General features: G+C 42.6%; 1 protein-coding gene across 1 annotated transcript; it reads left to right on the top strand.

The window, feature by feature from the left end:
* Positions 1-27,243, top strand: vopp1b (VOPP1 WW domain binding protein b). Its single transcript, XM_070852655.1, has 5 exons — positions 1-64; positions 12,771-12,829; positions 21,400-21,477; positions 23,811-23,944; positions 27,038-27,243. Exons 1-5 carry the CDS (start codon positions 14-16, stop codon positions 27,241-27,243), a joined length of 528 nt encoding a protein of 175 aa, XP_070708756.1. The 5' UTR covers positions 1-13.
* Positions 27,244-27,322: the final 79 nt, after the last annotated feature.

The raw sequence follows: 27,322 nt of genomic DNA, 5'->3' as shown, positions 1-27,322 counted from the left end.
TCCCAGCGGAGACATGAGGAACCCACTGGCCGGTGCAGCCCTGACGTTCTGGCTGCTTGTAGAGGTGAGCGCTGCCCGCCGACATGATCCCGAGCGACCGTATTATTGCAGCTTTGACAGAACACTGCTGCCCTTTGACAGTTTAGTGGTTTTGTTGAGGGATTATCGGTCTGCCGGCAGGCTGCCTTTGATGTTCCTCCTTTACGTACCGCTCGGTATTCTTTTCACAGCGTTGTTCGCCAAACTCAATTCAAAACTAACATTATTCAATATTCATTCGCTTAACGCTAAAACTGCACACATCGAAGAGGACCGTTTGGGACCTTTTTAAGATATATGGCGTCCTCTGATAACTTCGGCATGCAGGTGACCCACCAATTGACACTTCATCTCAATAAAATGGTAACTTTTCCATAGGTTAACGCTGCCACCATTTCTATTGTGATGTAAAGAACAGAGACACAGCAAAGGAGTTCAAAGCCTTTTGTGGCATCAGCTTGTCTGATGAGATGTTCTGTGAAAACAGTGGACGCCTCCGTGTGTTACCTGTGATCCTGTCATCCTTTGTCCTTGTTCCCAGACCCCCATAACAGCTCACTAGGTTACTGGGCCTGTAGGGGACACACACACACACACACACACACACACACACACTAGGCAGGATGCTGAGTGAACATTCCATCCTCTGTCTCATCATGCTTTACCATGTGTTGTTACCTACCACAGATGTTTCATACCTTGATACCTCTCACTCATCGTTAAGCCGTATTGGTGCCACCACAGTGTTCCACCTTTTGTGACATATGACTTCCTCACTCTCAAACTGAGTGTGATCTTCAGCCACCGTAATGTTCCGCGTGCTGTTGGAGGCACATAAGGAGAACGACAGCAAGCTCCAGTTTTATTTTACAGGGCTCCGGAGGAAGCACAGTGCGGTCACGATCCCCACTCCTCCTGCCAGTCCAGCAGCACTCACGCTCATGTCTATTCATGTATTATTAACTCTCATCATTATTATTTTATTTCATTCAGCCGACTTAGTGAGCACATCCATTTTGAATGTGAGCAGGCAGCTCAGAGGGAACCGTGCCCTTAGACCATGTATTTGAGCTGCTTTGATAAGCGGCTCTGACATCCTTCACTGTACATTTGTTTGGAGACTGTTGATGTTTGTTTCATCTTCTACAGCTCCAACCAGCAAAAGCAGCGATTTAGAATTTAGAACGTTCTCATTTTCAGGATATCAGGAATTCAGTAATGTTGCCGGACTCAAGACGATCTATGCGCTAAAACACTTGTCTCATCTTGTGTGTATTGGGCCGGGGGAGTGATGGCAGAGAGTCATGAGGGGCTTTTTCTTCATCCACTGATTTTGACTCCAATGTTGCGACATGTTACGAGGTCAGTAACACGGGCTCCAGCCTTACAGGAACATTTGTATTTATGAAGAGAGCTAATGGATTCCCAAAGTCTCTACGCACGAACACACTCCCCATCCACTTTTCTTTAAACAAAGAAAACACGGGGACGTTTGCAGTCAGTGTTACCAACCGCACTGCGCATTGTGCACGTCCTATAGCTGTGACAGACATGTTGACTTTATCGTCCTCATAAAACATTTTTAGGTATGTTAAGTCTGCCATTGTTTTGCATCCATGTTCACATGCACAAGATAGAAGAACAGCTCCGTAGTGCGAGTGGAGGTCAAAAACCTTTAAACACCTACCTGGGCCATCGGTGACACGAGCCAAATCACGACAGCAACGTTACCGGGTGATGAAAGCGAACTGGAGAGACAGCCACGGCCGTCACGCTGCAGAGCGGGGTGTCAGTGAAATGCTTGGTGACACCATGTTAAATTTGCAGTGATGTTATCACTAATTATCAAATAATGCTGTGTTCAGTGAACATCTCAAACAAGAACAATTTAAATGGCTCAACACAACTAATATTACAGGTAGTTTCTCCAAATTCAACACGACCTGCCACTTTTAATGACTGCTGCAGTCTCAGAATTATTCACTCCCCCAAATAGAATCTTTCATAAGAGCACTCAAGAAAATACCCGGACTGACCAGGAGTTTGTTCACAGTGACGTTTGGATGCATGTTAGAAATATGGGTCAGTCAAGAGAATTAGGTTAAAAGTTAAGTGAGGTAATCATTGCTTTGCACAAGAAGGAAAAGGATACAAAAAGATAGCAAAGGCAGTGAATGTTCCCAGAGATGCTGTTGGAAGCATAGTTCACCAGTTCAGAGCTCAAAGATAAATGGCTGCACTACCTGGACGTGGCAGAAAGAGGAAGCTATCAGCCGCTGCCACCAGATCTCTGAGGAGGCAGGAGGCCATGTTTGCAGCAGGTCATAACAGGAAAAGGGTGCTCTGCTGTGGCTCAGAGGTAGAGTGGGCTGTCCCTCAGTTGGAAGCTCGGTGGTTGAATGAGGATGTGATGTAAAAGCGCTTTGAGAAGTTGAAATGAGCAGAAAGGCGCTGTACAAATACAGAGCATTTACCATTTAAAGGTGCTAGTCATGGTTGATTCTGAGACTGCAGTAGTGGCAGATTGTGTTGAATTTGGAGAAACCACCTGTAATATGTTGTAGTGAGTGACCAGTGAGAGATGGAGCAGGCAGAAATATCAAACAGGTGATTAAAGGCGTGTCTGCACTGACTAATAGCTACCTGTAGGAGTGGATCAGGCTCGTGAACGTCTCCATAAAAACAGAGATTTGTAAACAGTGTATATGTACGGCTTTATAAAGCTGATGAATCATCTGAGTGCATATCTCTACATTTGAGTTTTACCTGAGTTAACCCACAGAGAGCTGTAGGCATCTGGCCGCTGGTGTCATTGGCAGCACTTCTGTCTCAACAGTAGGACGGGTCGTGACAAGGAATTGTGGGGGGGGTAATGGGGATAACGGGGGACAGTAGTGTCTCCATATTATGTAGAATCATTTTGCATCATTAAGTTTTAGCTTTAGAATATGTTTTAAGTACGTAATGAGAACACAGAGCCGTAATTGTTTGACTTTGCAACACGACGACGCAGTACCATTTTTATTACAGTAGTTTACAATTTTGATTTAGAAACTTGTATTACAAAATGTTATACTATATATTATTGGCCTTATAATCTAGCAAAGCATGCATGAAAACATTTTCATCAGAAAATTGGTAATACAGCACACATGTTCACCTTTGGATTGGATTTGAGTCCTTGCTGCATTTTAAGATAAAATGTTCTTCATCAAATGGTGTTTTCAGCTAACTTATCACGAAGTAACTAACTCATCAAAACAGAGTCTGCAGTGGTCATTTCCTCAAGATTATACAAACAGAAATACATTTTTGCAAACAACTACTGACCCCCCCCCCCCCCCCCCCCCACACACACACACACACACACCCTCAGGGAGTGACTTCATTACCTTCCACTGGCTTTTTATTGTATATTGATGCGTCTTGTCGGGTGGGACTTACATAAATGTTTCAGTAGTCTGACTAACAGGAAGTAGCCTGTGGGTACCAGTTTGCCATTAGCCAACGATTTGAGTCAGAATTTTGCATGTTTGCATCCCCCCCCACCCCCCTCGTTCTCACTCGTCTTTAATGTAAAGTACTCTGGTGGAGCTCTGGTTCAGGTGGAGGAAAACTAAATCTCTTAAATCTTTAATAACATTTTCCTAAACACAGAGAACTTCTCCCTGGTGCTCCTGTCTTCTGAAAGTGTTCTTCGGTACAACCTGTACTAGCTCCATAATTATCCTCTGCAATGGAACATCCAGGTTATGTTCCACAGCCTCTTTATGATTTACTTGCCCCATTTTTTAACTCAGAGAGAAGCTGTGATTTTGATTTGACCTGTTCAGGACACCAGATCCCTCCTTGTGCTAGAGCTGTTGTGTGCAGTCGTCCGTCTAATAAGCAGTCTATTTCCAGGCTTCACAGATGTCGCTTCTGTGCCCATAATTAGAATATGATTGCATTACCGTTCAGCTATACAATCAAGGTTTGCTCTGTGCCACTTTTTTCCTCTCTTCTTTACTCAGTAGAGGATTTGATTTGAATATCAGTAAATACTCTGCATCACCACTATGGACGGGTCAATCAAATATAATTTTAGTTTTAAGAAGTATATATATGTTTTGCCCGTCGGGAGTAGTAGATACTACTAGTAGTAGTAGTAGATTCAGGTCTGTGTAAAGATGTGGGCACAAACACTTTTGCTTCTTTCTTGTTGCTATCTGGAATTCCAAATTTGAATCACACCATACGATGCTTACAGGATGTGTAGATGTGAGAGCGCTTTGGAGTAATTAAACACAGTCGACATTACGTTTGACGATTACAAACTTTGAAAACGTTGAATCAAGGATTCCTGACTTTCTAATAGGAAGAAATGCAAATGAAAAATTGAGTACTGAGCTAGAAAGAGATCTGCAGGCTGACTTACCGTCTAGGCCCACCTTTTTATTGCTCACCAACTTCCCTGTGTATATGGAAGATTTAACCCTTTCATGCATGAATTATGATAACCTCAGTCAGGATTGTTTCACTAAATGTTATTTTTTCATCTTTAGGCATTTTTTTTCAACCCATATTTTATAAAGATATATTTACATGTCCAGTAGTTGAAATATAGCTAGTGATGCATGATGTACGATTCATAGTGCTTTCAGACAGACACGGTTCTGGTTCTGGTTCTGGCTCCTTTCTGGAGTCTCAGAACCTTGGTGCTTTCTGGCGAACCAGCCCGCGTTCACACCAGTTTAAGCAGAACCAAAGTGGGAGGACGTTACTCCACGTTACTCAGGCGGAAGTAAACACAACACTGGCAAAATGGCAAATCACATGGATTATCTGCAAGCTTTCGTTGACACGCCCACTGATGATGTCATGGTTTGCGAGGAATAACCAACTATTTTTGAGTGTGAACGCGCCGACCGGTTCAAAATTAGGTTCGGGAACCGGAATGTGATTAATCATTTTTCATCAATCATTTTTCCTTCCTATATAAAATCAATACTATATTAGGCAGTTGTGCCTAATATAGTGTGTATATATATATATATATATATATATATATATTCTATTATATAGAAAATTTTGCAATTGCATGACTCCTTAGATGTTACTTGATGTCACCATATTTTTCTTACCTGCAAGGGTTTCTTTTTATAGAAGGTTTGAACAGAAACAAATGAGCAGCTTGGTGTTTCTGGCTGTCTGTCGACCATCTTGGTTTCACTCTTCCCACTGGGTAGCAGTGGATGAGATGATGCAGTATCATCCACTGTAGTGGCTGATGTGCAACTATGCCATCAAAACTCATGCATAGACAAGAAAAGCTGTTGAATAGCTGAACACTGTAGTGACCTCTATGCATGAAAGGGTTAAAGATGGCTAAATAAGAACAAATTGTGGCCTCCATCAGCTTGAGTAGGTGACAGTGAGCTCTACCCAAGCTGGGACAGGGCAGTGGATTGTTTTTCATTTGGCACTGACAAAAAAGAAAAACCTTCCCTGCACCTCCTCATGGAAACCTAACAATACATGTCACAGTGACAAGCAGTTCATTCAGTTAGTTCAAAGAAGACTAAATGATTGTTGACATAGTGAACACAACCAACGAAGTGACTGATTTATTTGCTGTAAAATCTTCTATATTTGTAATCTCCTGCTGATTGGCCTAATCAGAGTTGTGGATTTTGCTTTCCATGTTTTCTTTTGTTAATAGCCTTTATCTTAAGGCCATGTTGATGGTGCTGCCATTCCAGCAGTAGAGGAACAGCCAACTAATGCATGGAGGCAGAGCAGTAAATTAACAGATGTACCACATGATACAAGAAGCACAGGCTTCCTGCAGCTCTGTTTCCTCCTAACTGTTGTTTCCACTTCAGGCTAAACACTCACCGACAATCGAATGACGCTTGTAGGCCTGTTTGCTTGCTAATGGCAGAAGCATCAGTATGGTCAGCAGAGATCGATAAGAATGGAGGGAGATGGAGAGGTGGACGGATGGATAATGGGAGGAAAGGAAGAAAGGAGTGAAGCGCAGTAGAGTGGAAGAGCTGAAACTAGATGTAACAATCAATGATGGATGATGAAATGATAGAACTCAAATATGACTATTAGGGTATTGGCTGTGCCAAAATTCTGAATCTCCTTTTGACGATTTTTATGCTTGAATACTTCTGATAACCCCAAGTTTGCAAAGTGGTCTTTAATTACAAAATCACAAGGATTTAGATTTTATTTCTGTCAGGTAGAACACCGTTTAGACCATAATGAGAGACTTGAAATCCGCAATCATAAGAGGACATTTTCATGCTTTGCAATATGCTAAAAAAGTTGCATTAGGAAAATCTTCTTACACGTTTGAAAAATGTTTGAAAAATTCTAATGAATCTGAAGGCCCTGGCCTGCAGTGGAGCAAAGCAGTGTCCAGTAATGTCTGACTTTTCTTTATTGAGCCATCTCCTTTCACAATCTCTCATCATCTTGCAACTTCAAAGGTTAAACACATCCTGATCACCACATATCCCTGCTCCTAAAGCTTAAATGTGCAGTGTAGAACCTTTTGAACTATTCATCCCCCCAAATGTCCTCTCGCCAAAACCCATCTGAGCTGCTTTTAAAGCAGGAAAACACATCCTCTGGTTGCGTAACGGTCATTTTTGTCCCGTGGGAGCACAGAGGGACATTTTCCTCTGCTGTCAGCGCTTTCACTGAGGGCTAATTAGAGAAAGACAATGAACAGAGCTGGACGGTGACCACTGCTGGCAGAGTGTTGGGGACAGGATAACAATTAGGTCCAAAGTAGTGTAGATGGATAGCAACACAGTCAAGAATTGTAAAATGAAAGCTTTGTTAGTCTAGCTATTGTTTGTATCAGAAATATATATATATATTATTTTGTTTTGTTTATTTATATATGAGCATTGCAGGTTTGTTCTTTTTCTTCTCATGTACTGTGCATGGTATGCTAATGAAATCATCCTGATTTATCTCGCCTTCTCTCATATCCATCCTGCCAGAGGGGACATTGTTAACTGAGTCATATAAAGGCGAACGTTGACCTGAATATTGTGAGATGAGAGGCCAAAAGCTATTAGATTTTGAGGAGGATTGAGAGGGAGGATCAAGAGTATTCATATCAGGGCCTTCGCTGCTCATAGGATCTGTTTCAGTAGCAACAGCATTGACCTACAGCCAGGAAAGTGGACATGGTGATGTAGGAGGAAGTGGACGGTACTTGCATGAAATTAATGGCATGTCCTCTCAAATGTTAGCACTTGGCCACTTTGGTCTAGATGTACATATCCTTACGGCTAGCATATGTATCGCCATGACATCAGGTACAGACATTCGAGGTCCCCAGATGTATTTTTTAGATGACCCCCTAACTTTTCCTCTAGCTCCACCATGAACTTAACCTCATGCTCCCCAGAGAATGACTGTGGTCCCATTGCAACAAACATGTAATTCACCAGCAGGTCGAGATTTTAACTTTTTCATTGAAATATATCTACTACGTGGATTGGCATTAAATTTGGTACACATATTCAAGGTCTCCAGAGAATGAATCCTGCTGAATGTGGTTTTCCTCTGGTTTTCCATTTACGAGCACCAGCAGTCATGCATTGCTGGTTTTGACTGAAACTCCTCAACCGCTCTTCATGGATTGCCATGAAATTTGGTACACATATTCTTACCATTTTGGTGACCCCCCTCACTTTTCATCTGTTACCATGATCCGATCGAAATTCTAGTTTGTCCACTACTTAGCTTTAGGATAAACTCATTGACATTCCGATGAGCTACACCTGTACTTTGTGTTTAGTTCTAATTAGCAAATGTTAGCATGCTAATACGGTGAACTAAGATGGTGAGCATCGTAAGCATTGTAACTGCTGGACATCGGCATGCCAGCATTGTCATTGCGCACGTCAGCATGATGCTGTTAGCATTTATCTCAAACCACCACACCCTTACACCTTGTAAATCACACCACCACATCAGCATAACACTGCAAACACTGGCATTCAAACTTCTATGAGGACGACCCCATAATTTCATTCAAAAAAGCCAGTAACGTAACTTGTGCACACTGTCTACTCAGTTGTTACTTTCTTTGAAGAGAGCTTCTGTACTCAGTGTGACATAACAGGGGCCATCAATCTAGCAGCTCTGTGTTTTAAATCAAAAGATAAAAGACAGACAAGAGAGTCAACAGATTGATTGGGCTTGCTCACTGTTCCTCAAACGACAGTTTTTCTCTGTGAAGATTTGATTACCCACCTCCTGTGTGGATAAGATTTCCCATCAGTGACCACAGTGATAGCAGAGCATAGTCTGAACAAATAGAGTGGATGTACATTGTGAGTCAGTGAGAAGGGGTGGGATGCTTTTCTGTGCTGCGGTTCTACTTTGTTAGCATGTCCCCTGCTCTCTCTCTCTCTCTCACTCTGTCTGTGTGTGTGTGTGTGTGTGTGTTCCTGCCATTTCCACACAGTCCAAGTGTCACAGTATGGCCCCATCCTCCACCAGTAGCCCAACAAATAACCTATTGTGTTGCCATGTTGTGAGCCACCAAAACAGCTCGACCTTGCATGCCACCCTGCAGCTCTGCTCTCCACACAGATCACAGAGACGTGATTGGATATTGTTAAGTCATTCTCATCGGCATCAAACTGCTAAAAGAAAGAAAAATGTAGACACACAGTAAGTAAAAGATAAAAGTACTCCTACATGTGATGATTGATGTGCACAGCACTTCCTTATTGGAATTGGGAGGCCATTAAAATATTCACTTCCCTTTAGCACACAGTTTGTCCAAATGTGGTGGCCCTAGTGCACATCTCATTGTCAGCCCCTTGTAAACCAATTCATTTAAAGAAGGCGGAGCAAGCCCATTTAAAGCCTTATTCATAAAACAAGCATATTTGAAATTTAAAGAGTTCTCCAGAATGAATGTCACAATGGTGAAATTAAAGTGTTTTCTATTTAAAATCAAGAACATTTATGGCTTTTTTTGACCAGTTAATAAAACATTCATACAGCATTAACTTGTCAGAAATGACCTTATTTTCTGAAAATGTTGTAAATTGAAGTGAATGGTGTTTGATACCTTTTCTACATCTTTTAAAATGTTAATGTAGAGCCTTGTTAAGGCTAGGGTGGTGGACCCAAGTGCAGCACACAGAGACAGAAGGCGGACAGAGCAGTATGTAGCAGTTTAATATGGAACAGGTACAGATAGCAGGCTGATGGGGGAAGGCAGGAGGAAACCAAGCTCAGTGGGGGCTATGGCTAGAGACGTTTAGAGACCGGGAAGACTGGACAGGCAGGCAGGGCATGAAGACGGGAGACAGAGGCTGGCGACAGATCTTTTCAAAACAGAATCTACAATCTGGCAGCATGGTGGAGTGTACCAGGCTTTTAAAGCAGGGCTAATCATGGTTCAAGGATCTGAGCACAGCCATCTCTACTCCTGTAATTAGAGAGACAGATAAGAGAGGGACCCACACTGCAGTCTAGGAAGAAGTAGAAGCAGAGGTGGAGGGTGTGACAAGTCCAATGTGACCCCAAGAACTCACTTCTAGTGGTTATTTTCCTGGTATTCAATTAAGACATGACTTAGTAAGCCAGTCCTAATTGTGGGTCATTGCAGATGTAAGAATTAAAGAGGCTTCTTGGATGTCTTTTGCACATGTAAAGAATTACTGCATCATCTACATACATTTGAATATTGATGTGTGAAATGTATTATGCATTATGCCGTTAATATGTAATGGCCCAAAATTAGAGCCTTGTGGGGCCCCTACAGTATAGTCAAGATAAGGAGATCTGATACTGTCAAATACATTGCTTTCTATTGGATAAGTATAATTTCATCCACAGGATAGCTTCCTCAGAAAAAATTAAATGTGACTATGAAGACAAGAAAGACAGCACTGACATAGGAACACTTATCCAATAAACAATACAGTTTTCTGATTCTGTGGAATGATGGACATAGAACCTAGACCACTTAGAGAGTGTGTTCCTTATTTAGATGTCCAGACAGTGGCTTTGCTACCCACTTATCTAGGGCCTTAGATTTGACTGGGAGGAAACTGAGTGGCTGATAATTTGACATGTTGTTTTTTTCCCTAGATTTAAAAATTGGGGTAACTGTGGCCACCTTCCAAGGTGATGAAACAATTCCTTGTCTGAAGGACAAAATAACCAGATGTGTAATAGGGTAACAGGAGTCTTTAAGACCCAAGTGGCTTAAATACTGGCTTAATGAGTGATCAGTAAAGCCCCCTCCCCGAATGTTCCCCTGATCCTTGTCTTGTCTAAAAACCTCAGACCTTCCTCAGACCATGACCTTCAGCATACGCTGGAGCATTTTGCAGCTGAGTGTAAAGCGGTCGGGATGAGAGTCAGCATCTCTAAGTCTGGTTCTCTGCCGGAAAACAGTGGATTGCAAAGCAACAAAGCTCTCGTTTTACCAGTCGTTCTACTTTCCAACCCTCATCTATGGTCATGAGCTCTAGGTGATGACCGAAAGAACAAGATCAAGCAAGATACAAGAACAAGATACAAGCGGCCGAAATGAGTTTCCTCCGTTGCATAGAGCCACTGCTCGTTCGCATCGAAAGGAGTCAGTTGAGATGGTTGGGGTCAGGAAGCCTCCTGGGCGCCTCCCAAGTGGCTGAAATGAATTTCCTCTGTAGGGTGTCTGGGCTCAGCCTTAGAGATAGGGCGAGGAGCTGATGTTTAAAATAAACATTCAGTATTGCTACTTTCTATATACTTCGGATGCACTGCACCAGCCTGAGCAAGGCAAGAACAATCCGAAATAACTGAGCGAAACTACAACACAGCTACAGTATGTAAATCCCATCCCCACGGACACCACAGAAGTAAAATGTGTCTTGTGTTGTGACATTGCTGAGGGCGTGTGGGGGGTTGTTTATGTGAGTGAGGACTGATTGCTGCTTTACATGAGCGAGATCATGTTTTACCTCTAGATGAAACATCAAATTTGTTCTCAAAACCTGCTCCTACGAGTACTGAGTGCTTTTCTTTTTCTCAACCAGAAGTTAATAGTGTTCAGTGCATAACAATGACATGAGTGTCAATATCAGTTTCATGACCACATAAGTAAGGGCTGTGTATGCTGCCTGCCACCGTGAGGCGAGATGTGTTTCTGCAGTATGATTCCCTTCATGTAGCACGCTCTCCTCTCTCTGCCTACTGCTGCCTCCTTTTCCCTCCTATCTCACCTTCCTTCTCTCTTTGTCTCTTTCTTCTCCACACCGCACTGTTTCTCTGCAGGAAGCAGAATCATAAAACTGGCAATCCTCTGTACGCCATTACAAAGCAGGTTGTATTTCCACAGAGGAAGATCATTTCAAAGACAGTTTATTGAAGGCGCTCTCTCCAGTCCTCTGTGCATTCTGAACTGGAGCCAGTAACTGAGCTTTCTTACACAAAGGATGCAGGAGGATCCCTGCAGTGTATACTGTTGTATACTACTGTGCTGTAGACTGGTATCAAATTAAGCACATTTTCCTTTATGATAGAAGATGGACCTCTTCATATTTTCAGCTTTCGAGTTGTTGGGTTTTTGAGTCATAATGTATAAGCACCATCAGGCCACCTCTAGTTCAAAACTAGTCAAGAGCATCCAAAAGACACTTTAACTTAGAATTCATTATAAACAGAAGTAGCAGATAATGTAAGCTAGAGAAGACTAAGCCTTCCTTGCTGACTATCCAGCTGAGAAAGCAAGTTTTATAACTGTTGATGTCGTGTATCTTCACAGGAAATGTTACTGCACATTCAGCACAAATACATAGGCTCAACATTAAGGTGTAGTACATTACGATACAGGGCAGCATGGTGGTGCAGTGGTTAGCACTGCTGCCTCACAGCAACAAGGTTCCAGATGCGTCGTTGTGGTGCAGTGGTTTGAACATTGAACCTTTCTGTGTGTTCTCCCTGTGTTTGCATGGCTTCTCTCCGTGAACTCCAGCTGGTGACTCTAAATTGCCCGTAGGTTGTCTGTCTCTGTGTGTCAGCTCTGCGATTGACTGGTGTAACCTGCCTCTCGCCCAAAGTCAGCTGGGATTGGCTCCAGCCACTCCGCACCTCTTAAAGAGAAGCAGTATAGACAATGAATGGATGGACATTATAAATAAACAGCCCCACCAAAGCATGAAAAGCACTCAGCCACAGTATATAATAGATAAGTGTGTCTGACTTTCATGCAGCTAACAAGCTTGAAGGACTTTCTCTGCAACGTTGTTGGTCAGAGTTTCTAGGATCTCTCTCTCCATTGTCATCAGCATGCAATTTCTCACTTGACTTTTCCACCGGATCACAGGAGAATGTGTTTATTAAAAGGTACAATAGGCAGGATTCAAATGTTTTGGGTTACATACATAAAATCATCAAAGGGGTGGGGGTTATCGGGGTCTGTCTCTGGCCTCTTCAGACATGCATCTTGAGTGATCCTATGACAAGTGATCGAGTCTATGCATGCATCTGGACTGGCCACTTGTGATTGGATCTCCCTTCAACACTGTCTGAAAATAAACACGAACATCATTTGTACAAGCATTTGTAAAGGAATGTGAATATTTCATTTATTTAGTCTATTCTATACAGATTTTAAAAAGTGTGCTACATCCATACTGTGTTGCTTTCTTGGTGATGTGTGCTCAGGCTGAAAATATCTGTTTTTAATGATTACCTATCTTTCTCTTTTACAGTGTGTAGAAGCCAAAAAGTACTGTTGGTATTTTGAAGGTGGATACCCAATCTACTTCATGTAAGTACCACAATGTTCCCCTCCTGTGTCTTTAAAACCAATGAACTCAAACCTCTGTATTCATGAAGCTTGAATGTAGGCTACATCATTATGGTCAACAGCAGCACCACACTACGATCTACAAGTCAGACTCGGTGTTGGGAGTTGGTTGTTAATGAGATGTAATCATCAGTTTGTTTGTCACATACACAATCATACACAGTGCATCTGTTAAAAAGCACCGCTTGAACTGTTCCGCCTCCCTTCTTAAAGTGCTGTGTTCCATCTCCCACTGGAGTTTTCTCTAGCTCCAGCAGTTAATCCAGTTAAGCGCAAAATGAATGTTGCTGCGTGTGTTAGAGTGTACATTGCAGTGTAAGTAATTTGAGTCATTTACTAATATAGTTTTATATTTAACTTCTGCTTTGATTCATGCGTACTCCTGAACATCCTAATTTGGCCCACTTAAGAGCAACTGTGCTCTAATAATCTGTGCTTGGGGTTTCTGCATTTTAATGTAAATAATGAATAATGTGATTTTCGTCTCATGCAGCATTGGTCCTTTCTCAAGCCTTGGTGCAAATAATTTTTATTGTGGATAAGGAGATGCTGGCAGGGAATGGAATCCTGCAGCAGCAGGGAAGAGTGAAGGTGATGGAGGACAGGGCCGCCGTGGAGCGTAAAATGATGGTGAAATGTGGAAGACTTGGGTAGCTTGGTGGTTGTTGGCAACAGAATGTGATCCTGGGACACGTGACCACTGAGGTTGAACAATGATGTGGCAATGAGTGGGAGAAGAGCTGGGGTGGAAAACTGAAGGTGACGGAGCTGAATGCCTGGCTGGTGTGTAGACAAGGAGAGTTGATGAACTGATTGCAGACGTGTGTGCAGGATGAGCAGAGGCGATGCCAGGAGAACGAGGATGGCAGACCACACCCAGAATGGCATACTAACATACTATTCATACTAAGTATGACATCAAACTGAGTATGGAGTGTGTTTCAGCTGCACAGTGTGTGGATTTTGTGTAGGCGAGAAACGCCTGAATGTATACTATGTAAGCAAAAATGTTTAAGTATGTGCTGTGAGCACTCTCGTCATAGGTAACAAAATGCAACCCAAAATGCAGCGCGTCTCTTTGGACTGTCCAACAGCGGCTGCGAGGGCAGATGGTTCTAGCACCACAGTGTGGCTGCTGGGAGGTATGGCTGCATAAAATAGTAATGTAGTGATGTATGGATTATGTACGCATAAGTCATCCACCCGCTACACATCAGAATTGATTATTTTCTCCAATTTAGAGACCTGCACATGGACATTTCCTCACAGTCTCAGTAGGCTGCATGAGCAGGTTACTTTAGTGACCAGGGACAGGCTGCTTCCACTTACTGTAAATGTTTCCATGCATGCAGTAATGTCACTGCAGCAAATACTGTGGGACATTTAAGTAGCAAAACTAAAGTCCGTATTCATAAACTTGACAGGACAGAGGAAACTTAAAAGAAACACAAAGAAACTTTTAGCTTGTAGCTGTGATGTTGCAATTAATACACTCATAGAGTGCAGAGAAGACACATTGCGTGAGCATGCTTCATGCTGGTAGTGACATACTTCATGGGCCAGTTAGTATCCAGTGTGCAGTCCATACTGTTGGAGGAGGTGGTAGGCAGTACGGTAGTGTGCACAGCCTTAGAGACGAGTCAAAGGCCGTGACACGACCACGTCATTTCTTTCTTTGCGAATAATCTGATATTTTAAAATGTAGCAACAGTGATGCTCTCTCTCATTCCGAGGGAAAAAGCAATCTGCAATTTCAGTCTGTTCTCTGGTCAGAAGCAGAAGGACGACATCTGTGACAACCAGCAGCGTCTGAGTGTAAACGCAAGACTTAGGGGGGTTCTATTAATTAGTTTGATTCATTTAATAGTTGGCAAATATCGGTAAATCAATAAATCAACTAATGGGTACACCTTAAACAGAATTCCAAACAGATTTCTCAGTGGAGGTTTTCACTCTGCTGCTCACACAGTTTGCTTACTGATTCAGACCAACAGCAGGCTTCTCCCACAGTTCCAACATTCATCCATTTAGTTTGCTTTCAAGCTGCTGGCCACATCTAAAGTGGTGATGAGAGGGAGGAACAGAGGAAGAGAGACTGAGAGCATCAGTGAAGAGAGATTACCTTGGTAATGAAAAGCTACTCCGTGGTAAAAACCTCCTCACTCCTCCTCATCTCAACCCTCAATTTGTGTTTCTGTCTCCAGCTTCAACATCACTAGAATCAGGCTTGTTTTCCACACAGCCATCCACAACATATTGCCACAAAGAGCGATTTGTGACACAACAAAAAGATAGACATCTTTCATTACACCATATATATCCATATTGCACAGTCCTCAATGCAGAACTCTGCAGTTCTCTTCTGTTATCTCAGATCCCTGTAATACTGACTGAAGTACTGTGTAGCAGTAATATGCTGCATTAAAGGTACACCCAACTCACTAGTGATGCTTTGAACAACCCAAATCCGAGCTCGCTGCTTCTAAGCTTCACAAGATTACTCACCTACAACTTGATTTAACAATGAGGAGTTTAAATAAATAGATAAATACTGCACGGAGGCCCTGAGGTGCAACATACAGCAACGCCTGAACCAAACCGGAAACAAAAGCAAACCTAACTACTCATCCAGCGGTGACGTCCTTCAACCTCTGAGTCTAGTGTGGTAGTATGCTAGCAGTTACCGTTGTAACAGTCAGCAGGTGTCATTAGTAAGGTATTTAAAATCAAGGGTTGGACCAATTAAAATCTGATCTGGTGGTATCACAAGTTGAAAGGTCAGGTGATCATGGAAGTTATTACAATGAATTCTGGAGGAAACGTGTCTATCTGCATTTAAGGCAAGTCCACCTGGTTGACGTTGGTGCTGGAGGAAAACTCAGAGGATCATCACAGTCAGTGGGATTGTTCCTCTGGACGCAAGAAAGAAAAATCTCTACAAGATTTCATTACCTGAGCATTGGTGACATTCATGAGACCAACAAAAAAAATGACATGACTGCGTTCAGATGCAAGCAAAAGACCCCTCTGTTGCCCTGAAAGTGACCTTGCACATGTTTTATGCACTGAAACAATAAGGTGAAATGTCTCTGCCTCTTCTTAACCTCAAACCAAAACCATATCCATTTTATCCACAACACAGTAATTCTCTTAACTTAATCTCTCTTTCTGTCTCTCTCTCTCTTTGGTGAAAATCTGAGATCTTCTGGACAGCATTATAACCAAATGTAGCTTCACCGTCTTCTAGCTTTTGTTGTAGTAAAAGGTTAGCAGACCTGTTCCAGATGGCTTAAGAAAACCATTAAGTGATTTACAGACAAGCAGCAGTAACCTGAAGTCAGCCCTGTGACAGCCAGTTCAGAGACCTTAGGAGTGATGTCATATGATCAGTGCCCTTCTGAAGCTGCCTCGAAAGACGAAGACCATTACAATAGTCTAACCTACTGGAGACAAAGGCATAAATTAGCATGTATCCTCAAGGTTTCATTATATCTTGACCTTGATAATAGGCTCACACTGTTATTGACTTAAACTTGAGATCTGAAGTAGCACTAGTAATACTGCCAAGATTTCTGAATTGACTCATTGACTTAAAAAAAAAAGAATCCAGGTGTCCAGATGTACCTCTACTTTTAGTCTTAATCTCAGTTCTGTCTTTATTTGATGGAAGAAAATGCTGACTTATCCAGCAATGGATTTGGTCAAGGCAAAGTCTATCTGAGTGTAGTCAGTCAGTTTAAGTTTCATCCGTGTTATTCTCATAAGCGGTGTTGCCGTTTTGCATGATTCTACCCAAAGGGAGCATGCAGAGGTTAAAGAATGGAGCCTTGAGAAATGCCACGTGGCGCCAGATCACAAAGACGTGTAGTTGCCAAAGGAGACAAATGAGTCCATGTCTTGTAGATTGGAGTTAAACTAGTCTAGGCCCATGCCAGGCAGACCTGTCTGTCTAGTAGCATTGCATGACTGATTGTGTCAAATGAAGCACTGAGATCCAGAAGCAGTGGAATTACCATTTTACCGGAGTCAGTGTTTAATTGGATGTCATTTAGTACTTAAATGAGAGTCTCAGTGCTGTCCTTGGGGCGCCATGTCAGGATAAAAAGCTGCTGAGTTGCTGGTAGACTACTTATGACTTCCATAAGTCATAACTATGACTTACTATCTTGTAATTAGAAGGAAAATTTCATAATTTTTAGAAAAATGTCTTGAGAATTAATTACAAGATCAGGATCTTGTGGGGACCCGGGGACAGTGGTTACTCATTCAAAGTGTGGAAATGCCAGAGAAGACTGGGAGTCTGAGGTATACACTGTCATGCTGGCTATCCACAGGCATTTATCACACACACACACGCTCATCCTGATGTTATTTCTTCTATATTAATGCAGGTTTCTTGCTGCTCTCCATAGTCGGATCAATCACAGCACGGTTGGCCCTCTGCGCTGAGTTCTTGGCTCCCATGCTGCTGGGCCTGCCATTTAAAGCAAAGCGTTTGTTTACCAAGCAGAAAACGTGATGAATGGCAACATTACATTGCGTCTGTGTCTGTTGCTTGGAGACTTGTTATAGCAGAAGAAATGCCACTGTGCTATACTCAGGCTCTTTGTTATGCAGCATTAAAACAGTAGAAAGACAGGAAGTCATTTTCTGCACCTGGAAGGGGGACACTTTCTAGTTCTTTCCTCTGTTCTGTACTTTTCCCCAGTAGACCAGTGTTGTTCCGCAGCGCCAAACACATGGAGAATTAACACCAACTCTGTAGTTCTCTTCAGTAAATGTATAAAGCCATTTTCAACATCCTCTTGTCATGTGGGGAAGTATGAACTTTGGAGTGTTACTGATATTTCAGCATTAGCTATGCCAAGGCTTGACAATAGCAATGGTTTCATCCATCCGTTATCTATACCACTTATCCGTCAGGGTCGTGGGGGAGCTGGAGTCAATCCCAGGTGACTTCAGGCAGACTCCAGGGTTACACCCTGGACTAGTCACCAGCCAACCACAGAGACAGACAACCACTCACGCTCACACCTACAGGCAATTTAGAGTCACCAATTAACCTAACTTCCATGTCTTTAGATTGTGGGAGAAAACCTACTGAAGCACGGGGAGAACATGCAAACTCCACACAGAAAGACTCAGGCTCTAACCTGGATCCTTCTTGCTGTGAGGCAACAGTGCTAACCACTGTGCAATGGTAGCAAGGGTTTCACTGATACTCAGTTCAAATGAAAGTCCAAAGTGAGGATAATAATAATTCTTTATGTATGAGAGACAGTGAGTGTGTGATGTCTGTAGTAGAGACTGTACTTAAAGCTGTTCTTTGAGGAATGTATTTGTCTACAGTTATGTTCTGCATCCATTCATGGTTCCCTGATGATGAATCCCTCTGGTGATTCTCTGACTTTTTGTCTAGCGTCATCGCTGTGGTTCTGAGTGAAATGTCACAACAGTTCTCGGATTGACTGCAATTGCCGCAAACTTTTATGTTACCCTTAGGATGAATTTTAACGCTAGCAGTCCCTAACTTTTCATCTAGCACCATCGTCAAGCAAAAATGTACATTTGTTCAATACTAGCAGGCTAACAATCCAAACTAGGACTGCAAACATGTAACTGTAAACATGCTGATGAACTGTGAGTGAAATACTATTTCCACTTCCAACTGTCACCTGCCAGCCACATGTGAACACACAATTTTCATCTTATATGCCTAAATGCAGCGAGGAATAAAATAAATCTTATTTGATAGATTTTTTATGAATGAGAAGACATTTTTCACCGTCGCCACACAACAGTTTCGCAGTTGTCCTGTTTCCAGTTCTGCAAAGTCTACTGCAGATCTGACCTGGCACGTTAACACAATGACAGCGATTAGCCCTGATGTAAATCTTTGGATTTGGTTAGTTCTGACTCTAGAGACCTTGATATGTTTGATGCTCCATAGAGAAGAACAAAGATGGCAGCAACACAGTGTGCCTGATGCCACCACAATTCTGAAGGCTGTGTCAAAAACCAGGGCCAATAAGACAAGGAAAACCCACATGCACGACTCAAAGTGACAAAATAAATGGTAAATGGTCTGTATTTGTACAGCACCTTTCTAGTTATTTCAACTACTCAAAGCGCTTTACATGACATCCTCATTCATACAGGAGGAATGTAATTTGGAGGAGACTGTTCTTTCATACTCATTCACACACTGACGCTGCTTCAGGAGCAAGTTGGGGTTCAGTGTCTTGCCCAAGGACACTTTGACATGTTGACCCTTAGGAGCAGGGGATCTAACTCCCGACCTTCTGACTGAGGGACGACCCACTCTACCACTGAGCCACAGCCACCCCTTTACTTTATTAAACAAAGGCAAGGGGAAAAACAGAGACAAATGCAAAACACTGAGGCTAAATTAACAAAAGGCGACTCCGTGAAAAAACAGGAGCGAATAGACAAAACAAAATCAAAACTCTAAGAACAGAAATACTCAGGCCAAAAGGTTCTCCAAACTAGAAACACGATACAAAGTAACAACTGAAAAAACTAAGCTAGACTAATCTTAAAGTGAACAACAAAAGGAGCAAGGCAGAGCCTGAAACAAAGTAAACAACTGAGAAAAACCAAACCTCCAGAATGGAACTCCAACAATAGAATTCAAGAACAAGTCGCAAAAAGACAACACAATGGACATGAAGAACTGGCACAGGACAGAGGGAGACGCAGACAATAAATACACAAGGTGATGGGAAACAGGTGGAAACAATCAGGGAGGGGCCAGACAATCACAGACGGCAGGAACTAAACTAAAACGAGGCGAAAACAGGGTTACTACAAAATAAAACAGGAAATGACAAGACAGCATGAGACGAGACAAAAAACTGAACTTAACAAAATACAGGATCATGACAGGCTGCTTCCTTCGATCAATCTTTTAACCCCCGTTTGACCTGCCAAGATGAGGTCAATATACAAATACTAGGAATATTACAGAATAGTCTATTGGTTCCCTGGTTTCTAACCAAAGAAATATAAATGGTAAAAAATGTCTAGTCTTTCAACCACTTAGAGTGCTTTTACACTACATTCACATTCGACCATCACTCATGCAGGAGGAATCTAAGTTGGAGGAGACTGTTCTTTCACACACATTCACAGCGAAGCTTTGCTTCAGGAACAAGTTGGGGTTCAGCGTCTTGCCCAAGGTGATCAAACTGCCGATCGTCCAATTGATGGATGACCCGCTCTACCTCACAGCCACAGCCGCCACATGACAATTCACCTTGCCTCAGATCGATTGAATCTTTAAGTCACTAACAGCATGTTTCTCCAATAGAAGACAATGTCTGGAGCACAGCACAGCTATCATCTGAGACTTCTTGTTAAATGGAGCACCACTTCTTATCTGGAGGGTGCCAGCCAACCCAAACAATCAGACAGCTTCAAAGACGGAGACAGGGCTTTTCCAACTTTAGGTTTCACGGTCGGCCTGAATGGGACCCTTTGACCTGAACGTGATCTATGATTTTTATGGAAATAAGTAATACTCAGGCATGTTTCCATGTATTTTGTGAATTACATTATTTCTTTGAAATCACAAAAGGGCAGACCTTCCAGTTTCCACTTCCCACTCCTTTGCATTTGCAGACTACAGTATGTACCTGTGGGAGCAGCTTCTCAGCTCTGAAGTCAAGGGGGAGAAAGCACCTGTAAGATGAAGACTCTTCAGTCTATTGCTGATGGGCTCCACAAGTGTCACACAGAAAATGTGCTCAAAATAAGATTTACATGCATCACTCTAGTATGTGCAATGTTTACCATGTTCAACATCTTAGTTTACATGTCAGCATATCAACAGTTGTTCATTAGCATCAAACACAAAGGACAGCTGAGGCTGACAGTACCGCTGACAGGTATTTGGTCATAAACCAAAGTATTGGACGTGTTTATTGACACATGATGTGAAAAATCAGGGTTATTAGTTACTTCACATTTTTTTTGCAATCCATCCAACAGTTCAGCTGTATGACATCAGCTGTATTTCCCAAATGTACAATAAAGTGTCACCAGTACAAACAGTAGCGTTGTTTACTTTCATTCAGCTGCTGCTTTATGAATGAGTAATATTTATTCTAGCCTCGTGTATATAAATTGGGTGGACAAAATATTAGAAACACCTCTGGAATTAACTCAACAAACAACTGTCACCAAAGTCCATAAAGTTGAACCTCTTTAAAACAGTTATAGTCTTTATGAAGGTAGGGTTCACCGCAGGGCTATTGCATTAGAATGCATTTAGTTTAGATGTAATGCTGCCTGTGGTATAAACTGTTGATTACTGTGATAAAAGCAATGAGTGTGAACAGTAACAATGAAAATGTTGTGCATTTTGTTCTGAGTAACTGAACTTTGGGCTTAAAAATCCAGTAATTTGTGTTATAGCTTCCCTCTTGTGCTCTGCCGTCGTTCTTTCACACAGTCAAATTGTACTTGTGCTCGTGCTGACCCACATGCCTTGCTGTGTTTTTTTGCTGCAGATGTCGCTCGTATGAGGACTGCTGTGGGACTCGCTGCTGTGTGAGAGCCCTGTCCATCCAGAGACTATGGTACTTCTGGTGAGTTCCTGCTCTCTCTTACAGGGATGCTCTGAAAACAAAAAGTGCTGCACTGATATTCATCTGCACATCTTTGTAAATTATGTGTTTTTAGAAGCTTGATGATCTAGTTACTACTCATAAAAATGAATAAATAAGGAGTAAGGAGTGGTTACAATGATGCTACATGGTCAGCCTCCATCTTTGTTGGCTGTTGAAGCCGGTTGTCCTAAATAAGTAATAAACAGATAAATAAATCTGTTGTAGTTGGTGAGAAAATCATGAACATGCTACTCAGCACGGACGTGACCTTCTTCCTATTTCTCTGGACAGTACTGTCTCCTCGTCCTGACATTTTGTTCTCAGAGCTGTACATCAATTCTTTCAAAAACTGACTGAATAAGGGAACGTTTTCCTTGCTGAAGTGCTCAGTAAGTGCTTGCTACTGGTCAGCTGGTTGACTCATTAGCTTGGTCTTTGGCGTGTAACAGGTAAACAGACGTAATCGTTATCGTAAGATGTGTCCAGCTGCTATGTTCCGTTCCAGTAGCCCATCTCTCCTGGTTCCTCAACACCTGATTGCTAACTCGGTCGCACTCAGAGCCGCCACTTTGACTCTTGTATTTGCGTTTTCACACATCCTGAGGTAGGCTAATAGCACTAAGGACCTTGCATAAGGTTCCACACTGGAGGTGTTACGCATTGACTGCAATTTGAACCCCGACCTGATCAGAACCGAGGGGATCAAACTACCAAAAAGCAACATTAAAGTTGTTCAGGAATTGTTCAGAAATACAGTGGGGCAAAAAAGTATTTAGTCAGCCACCAATTGTGCAAGTTCTCCCACTTAAAAAGATGAGAGAGGCCTGTAATTTTCATCATAGGTATACCTCAACTATGCACAATTGGTGGCTGACGAAATACTTTTTTGCCCCACTGTACCTTGGGATCCCGCAGACCAATGGGAGTCATGAGCAGGCTGCAAGGAAGTCAGCTACAGCTAAATATCTATATAGAGTAAGGCAGGGCCTCACAAGTTGGCTTAATGGGAAGAACAAGATCCGAGCCATCAACACGTACGCCCTTCTAGTCATCAGATACCTCACTGGATATTAAGACAAGGAAGCTCCTCACAATGCATGGAGGGTTTCATCCCAAGTCCGGCACCCTGAGACTGTACGCTAAGGGGAGCGAGGGAGGCCGAGAGCTGTTGAGCGTCAGAGCCACTGTCAAGGACGAAACAACCAAGATCAAGAAATACCAGGAGGATATAATCAGGAGGATGGCCCCTGGAGATGAGCTGCTACGTGAATAGGGAGCAGAAACCTGATAATGCAGAAGAGGAGAATGAACCTTCCTGGGGGGACAACCCCTTACACAGCATGTACCACAGACAGATAGAAGAAGCTGCTGATATTGAGAAGTCCTAGCAGTGGCTGGAAAAGGCTGGGTTAAAAGACAGCACAGAAGCACTAATCATGGCAGCACAAGAGCAGGCACTTAGTACAAGCACCTGACACCAGACAGGACCCCAGGTGCAGGCTCTACAGAGATACTCCTGAAACAATCCAGCACATAATAGCAGACTGTAAGATGCAGGCAAGAACAGCATATGACAGCACACAACATCTGAGGTCTCTGAAGCACAGTCCTAGGAACCCTAGCTTGAGTATATATATAGAGAGAGGTTTCTTCTACATGTTTTCTTAGTTCCTTTGATGTACAATAATAATTACTTTGCTGCATTGCTCTCAGACTAATAAAGAATAAATGTCTTCTCATAATTTCTGGCGCATGATACCAGTGGGAGGGTTCATGGAAACTCCCATGGGATTGGATGGAACTGAAAGGAGATCATAGGGAAAAATGAGTCCATGCAAAAGCAAAACACAAAGTAGGAGCAATGTTGTTTTAACCAGGGAATGGAATGAAAATGAGACATTGTGGAATGCAAAATGGCTACAAAAAAACAGTGTGTTCTTCTAAATATACTTAATATGAAAGGTTTCCTGTTGGAACTAATGTTCAGAACATGCTGTTCAGGTCATATTAAGGAGGATACGATCATACCAAGGATTTCACAAATGTATTTTGGTTTTACAAAAATAGAAAAGCTCAAATTATGGAGCTGCTCACTTGCTTAGACTTTCTGCTGTTCTGAAGCCAGAAAAATAAACATCTCCACAGTGCATAGTTTATAACCAGACAGTTTATGGTGTGAGTTTCTCAAACGAGACACACAATTCCATAACAGGACAAAAAGACTAAAGATTAAACATGCTAAAACCAGATATTTTCCGACTTCCTCACTGTAGTCTTTGTGGGTCAGTAAAACTGCTTTGTTCTTCACTCAGGGTGCTGCTGATGATGGGAGTATTGTTCTGCTGCGGTGCTGGCTTCTTCATTCGTAGAAGGATGTATCCGTCCCCTCTGAGAGATGAGCCAGCCTTCAACGTCTCCTTCACCAGGCACCCTGTCACCACACCAGGTACACTCCACAAATGCAAAGAGCACAATGCCTCAAATGCCCTAAAACCAGATCAAATATTAAGAATGGAAATAAAAGAAAAAAGAAAAAGTAATGTTTTGTAAGGTAAAATCTCATATGGAAGCCCACTATGTGAGTTTTGTGTGTGGCAGCTGGACTGTCTTAGACAGACATAATTCTATGTAAGGTGTATTGATTAAAAGACAGAAGATCATTTCTAAGAAAAAAGCAGAAACCACAGGAATATCATATTTGAAGCGTTGGGTCAAAGTGCTCAGAGTCAGAAACAATGATTCAGACACAGTCCTGATATTTAGTCTGTTTCACATCTGTCAGTCAATACAGCTGTGTAGGCCATAGAACGCCTCACTATCTGCGTGTGCATCCACCCGTTTATCTGCACATTTCTCATTTGTGCATGACAAAGCTGGAGTGGAAACGTCAGCACTCAGAAGAAAATGATTGCAACTTGGCTGAGGTGTGTTTGATGTATTGGTAAAAACGAACTGGTGAAACTGGAGGGTAAAATGGAGCAGTGCTGCGTCAGCAGTAATTTAGGCACTTGTGGTGAAGAGGGAGCTGAGCTCGAAGGCGAAGCTCCTGAATCTACCGGTCAATCGACGCTCCAACCCTCACCTGTGGTCATGAGCTCTGGGTGATGACCGAAAGAACGAGATCGTGGCTACAAGTGGCTGAAGCAGCGGTTTCCTCCGTAGTGTAGAGCCACTGCTCCTTTGCATCGAAAGGAGCCAGTTGAGGTGGTTCGGGTCTGACGCAGAACTCGCTGGAGGGGTTGTACATCTGGCATTGGAGAAGGACGTCTGGAGCGCCCTGCTTGACCTGTGGATGGATGGATGGATGGATGGATGGATGGATGGATGGATGGATGGATGGATGGAGACACCACAGTGGGAGTGTGAAGAAAATGGGATGAGAGATGAGATGAAAAATGGCCTGCTCATAAATGTTTACAGATGAAGCATTCAAGGGGAGGAAGACGTGCAAAAACCAACAGATTTGCTCTGGAGTGGTGCATAGAAACGATTTGCGGCATTCACCAGTTTCCTTGTCATTTTCTTTCTACATATGAACAAATATTCTCGAGTGGTCAAGACATGTCGCATATACATAGTGAAAAAATCACTTAAGACTCAAATGTTACACACACACACACATAGAACATACAGCTACAAATACTTCCATTAGAACAGATATACGATACGATACAAGTAGTTGCAGTAGTTGCAGCAGTTGGAGCTCTTGTATGAGCACATCTCACAGAAAATAGTTCTTGCATGATGCTCATTGTGTGGGAGCAGGGTATACCAATAAAAACAGCTCCTTTCACTTCAAGAACCATGAAAGAGAGTCTGATATACTCTGGCTGGTATACTGGCAGCATCTCCCAAACCTTGTGACGTGTGATTGTCTTCTGTCAGAACACACTGTGTATTCTATCAGACTCCCAAGTTAAATTGTAACGGTTTAAATTTAGTAATTTCCCAGACTAATCCCATCCTGTTCATTATGATCAACACTGTGGACATGAAGGGTGCTTCAGTTAGGGCAAACTAGGGCAGCTGATAACACTGTCTGAGTCTTAATGTGACATGAATGGAACTCTGTCAGTCAGTCAAGCAGAAAATTGAATGGAGCGCTCCAGTAATAACCACATATAAAACTGCATTGTCCAGGCTAAGTACCAGAAAGGAGACCCAGAATAGGAGCCAAAGAAGGAATCTCAGTGATGTCGCTACGCAAGTGGTGGCTTAGACACAAAGAGAACAGGTGAAGTCAACTACATTGAAAGCTGTTAATTAGCTGAACGGTACTTTTACCTCTTTATTCAGTCAGCTGTCACTTTGGTGTTACGGGCTCTGGTTCTGCCAAAGAATTTAGGAAAAACAATGAGAGATTCTTTGAGCTCAGGCTCCTCCAACTGTGCTCCTAAATATTTATATAAAACACCACCAATAGTGGAACAAAGTTTGAGTAGGATTTAAGATAGAAAATATTGAGTCTCGTGGAGCAGAACCAGATGCTTCCAAAGTCTAGAGCAGGGGTGCAGGGGTAACTCAATCAAAGAAAGGGCCAACATTTAAAACACGGTCTAAGTCGCGGGCCAAACGGGCTCAACATTTAGTGAAGACTCTAATAGTGACTCTTTTATTATAGTATATGATATAATATAATAATAATAATAATAATAAATATATATATATATATATATATATATTATCCAGAAATATGAATTTAAACAGCCAGACTTCAACTTTTCCTCAATAAAATAAATAGAATTTTAAATATTTTTCTTCTTCTCTGTACTATCCTCATGTTTTGTCTCATAGTGTCGTCTTATATTTATATTCTTTAATTATGGCCACATCAGCTCCACAAACAAGACACACAGGTTTACCTCCGACAGACAAACAGGTAAAACTCTGTCCCCCACCTGCTTTGAAAGTCTCTGTTTTCAAAGTCCACTTTTCCTTTAGCCATTTATTTTGGGGGGGCTAGCTTAATGGCGTGTCACTATAAAGTGTCACTATAACAGTGCTGATCGATGCATTGATCCGCTGATCGGTGTGTCATTATACCTGCGGGAGGAGGGGCTGCTGCACGGGTCCTGACTAGCGCGGCAGCTGTTCAGTGCATTGTGGGATTTGTAGTATTAGAGGTGGGAGTGCTGTTTACCAATGGGCCGCTCTTAATAGTCACATGAAATTATCTCGCGGGTCGTATATAATTGTATTGGCCCGTGGGCCTTGAGTTTGACATATGTGGTCTAGAGGAACACCCAAACTGCCACCCTCTCCTGAAAGGTCTGGACCATCCGATGTAATCCAAGAATTGCAAAAGTCTTGGATGCGTCTGGATGTTCTAACAGGACAGTGACCCCAACACACATCAGTCAGGCCTGACCTCGACCCGTCAATCATCAGCAATATGTGGACTGCTCTGAAAAGACGAGCCACACGGCGGCACAGCCGTCTACGGCAGAGTCCAGCTGTGCAGTTGGTCCACAGGTGGAGCCACAGCTGATGAGGAAGTAAGTCTGTACTAAATAATAACTGCTTCTTCTCTTCTCTTCAGTGTCCCAGCAGCCAGGAAGTATGCAAGGCTTCGGGGTCAACGGGCTGACAGGTGGCGACACGGGGTTCACCATGACACACCCAGCGTACCCAGCACAGCCCGGCTCCACCCACATGATGATGGGCTCCTACCCTCCGCCTCCATCCTACTGCAACCACCCACCTCCGTCCTACGAACAAATATTTCAAAACAGTGACAAAAAGTGATGCCCGCTCAGGAGATGGAACAAGGAACAAGGAAGGGAGGAGGCAGTTAGAGGCCGACTTATCAGCAAGGTCAGATGGA

This window comes from Pempheris klunzingeri, chromosome 21 (assembly GCF_042242105.1).
Source record: "Pempheris klunzingeri isolate RE-2024b chromosome 21, fPemKlu1.hap1, whole genome shotgun sequence".
Taxonomy (NCBI): Eukaryota; Metazoa; Chordata; class Actinopteri; order Acropomatiformes; family Pempheridae; genus Pempheris; species Pempheris klunzingeri.
Note: the sequence above shows the minus strand (reverse complement) of the source record. Positions and strands in the feature narration are given on the sequence as shown.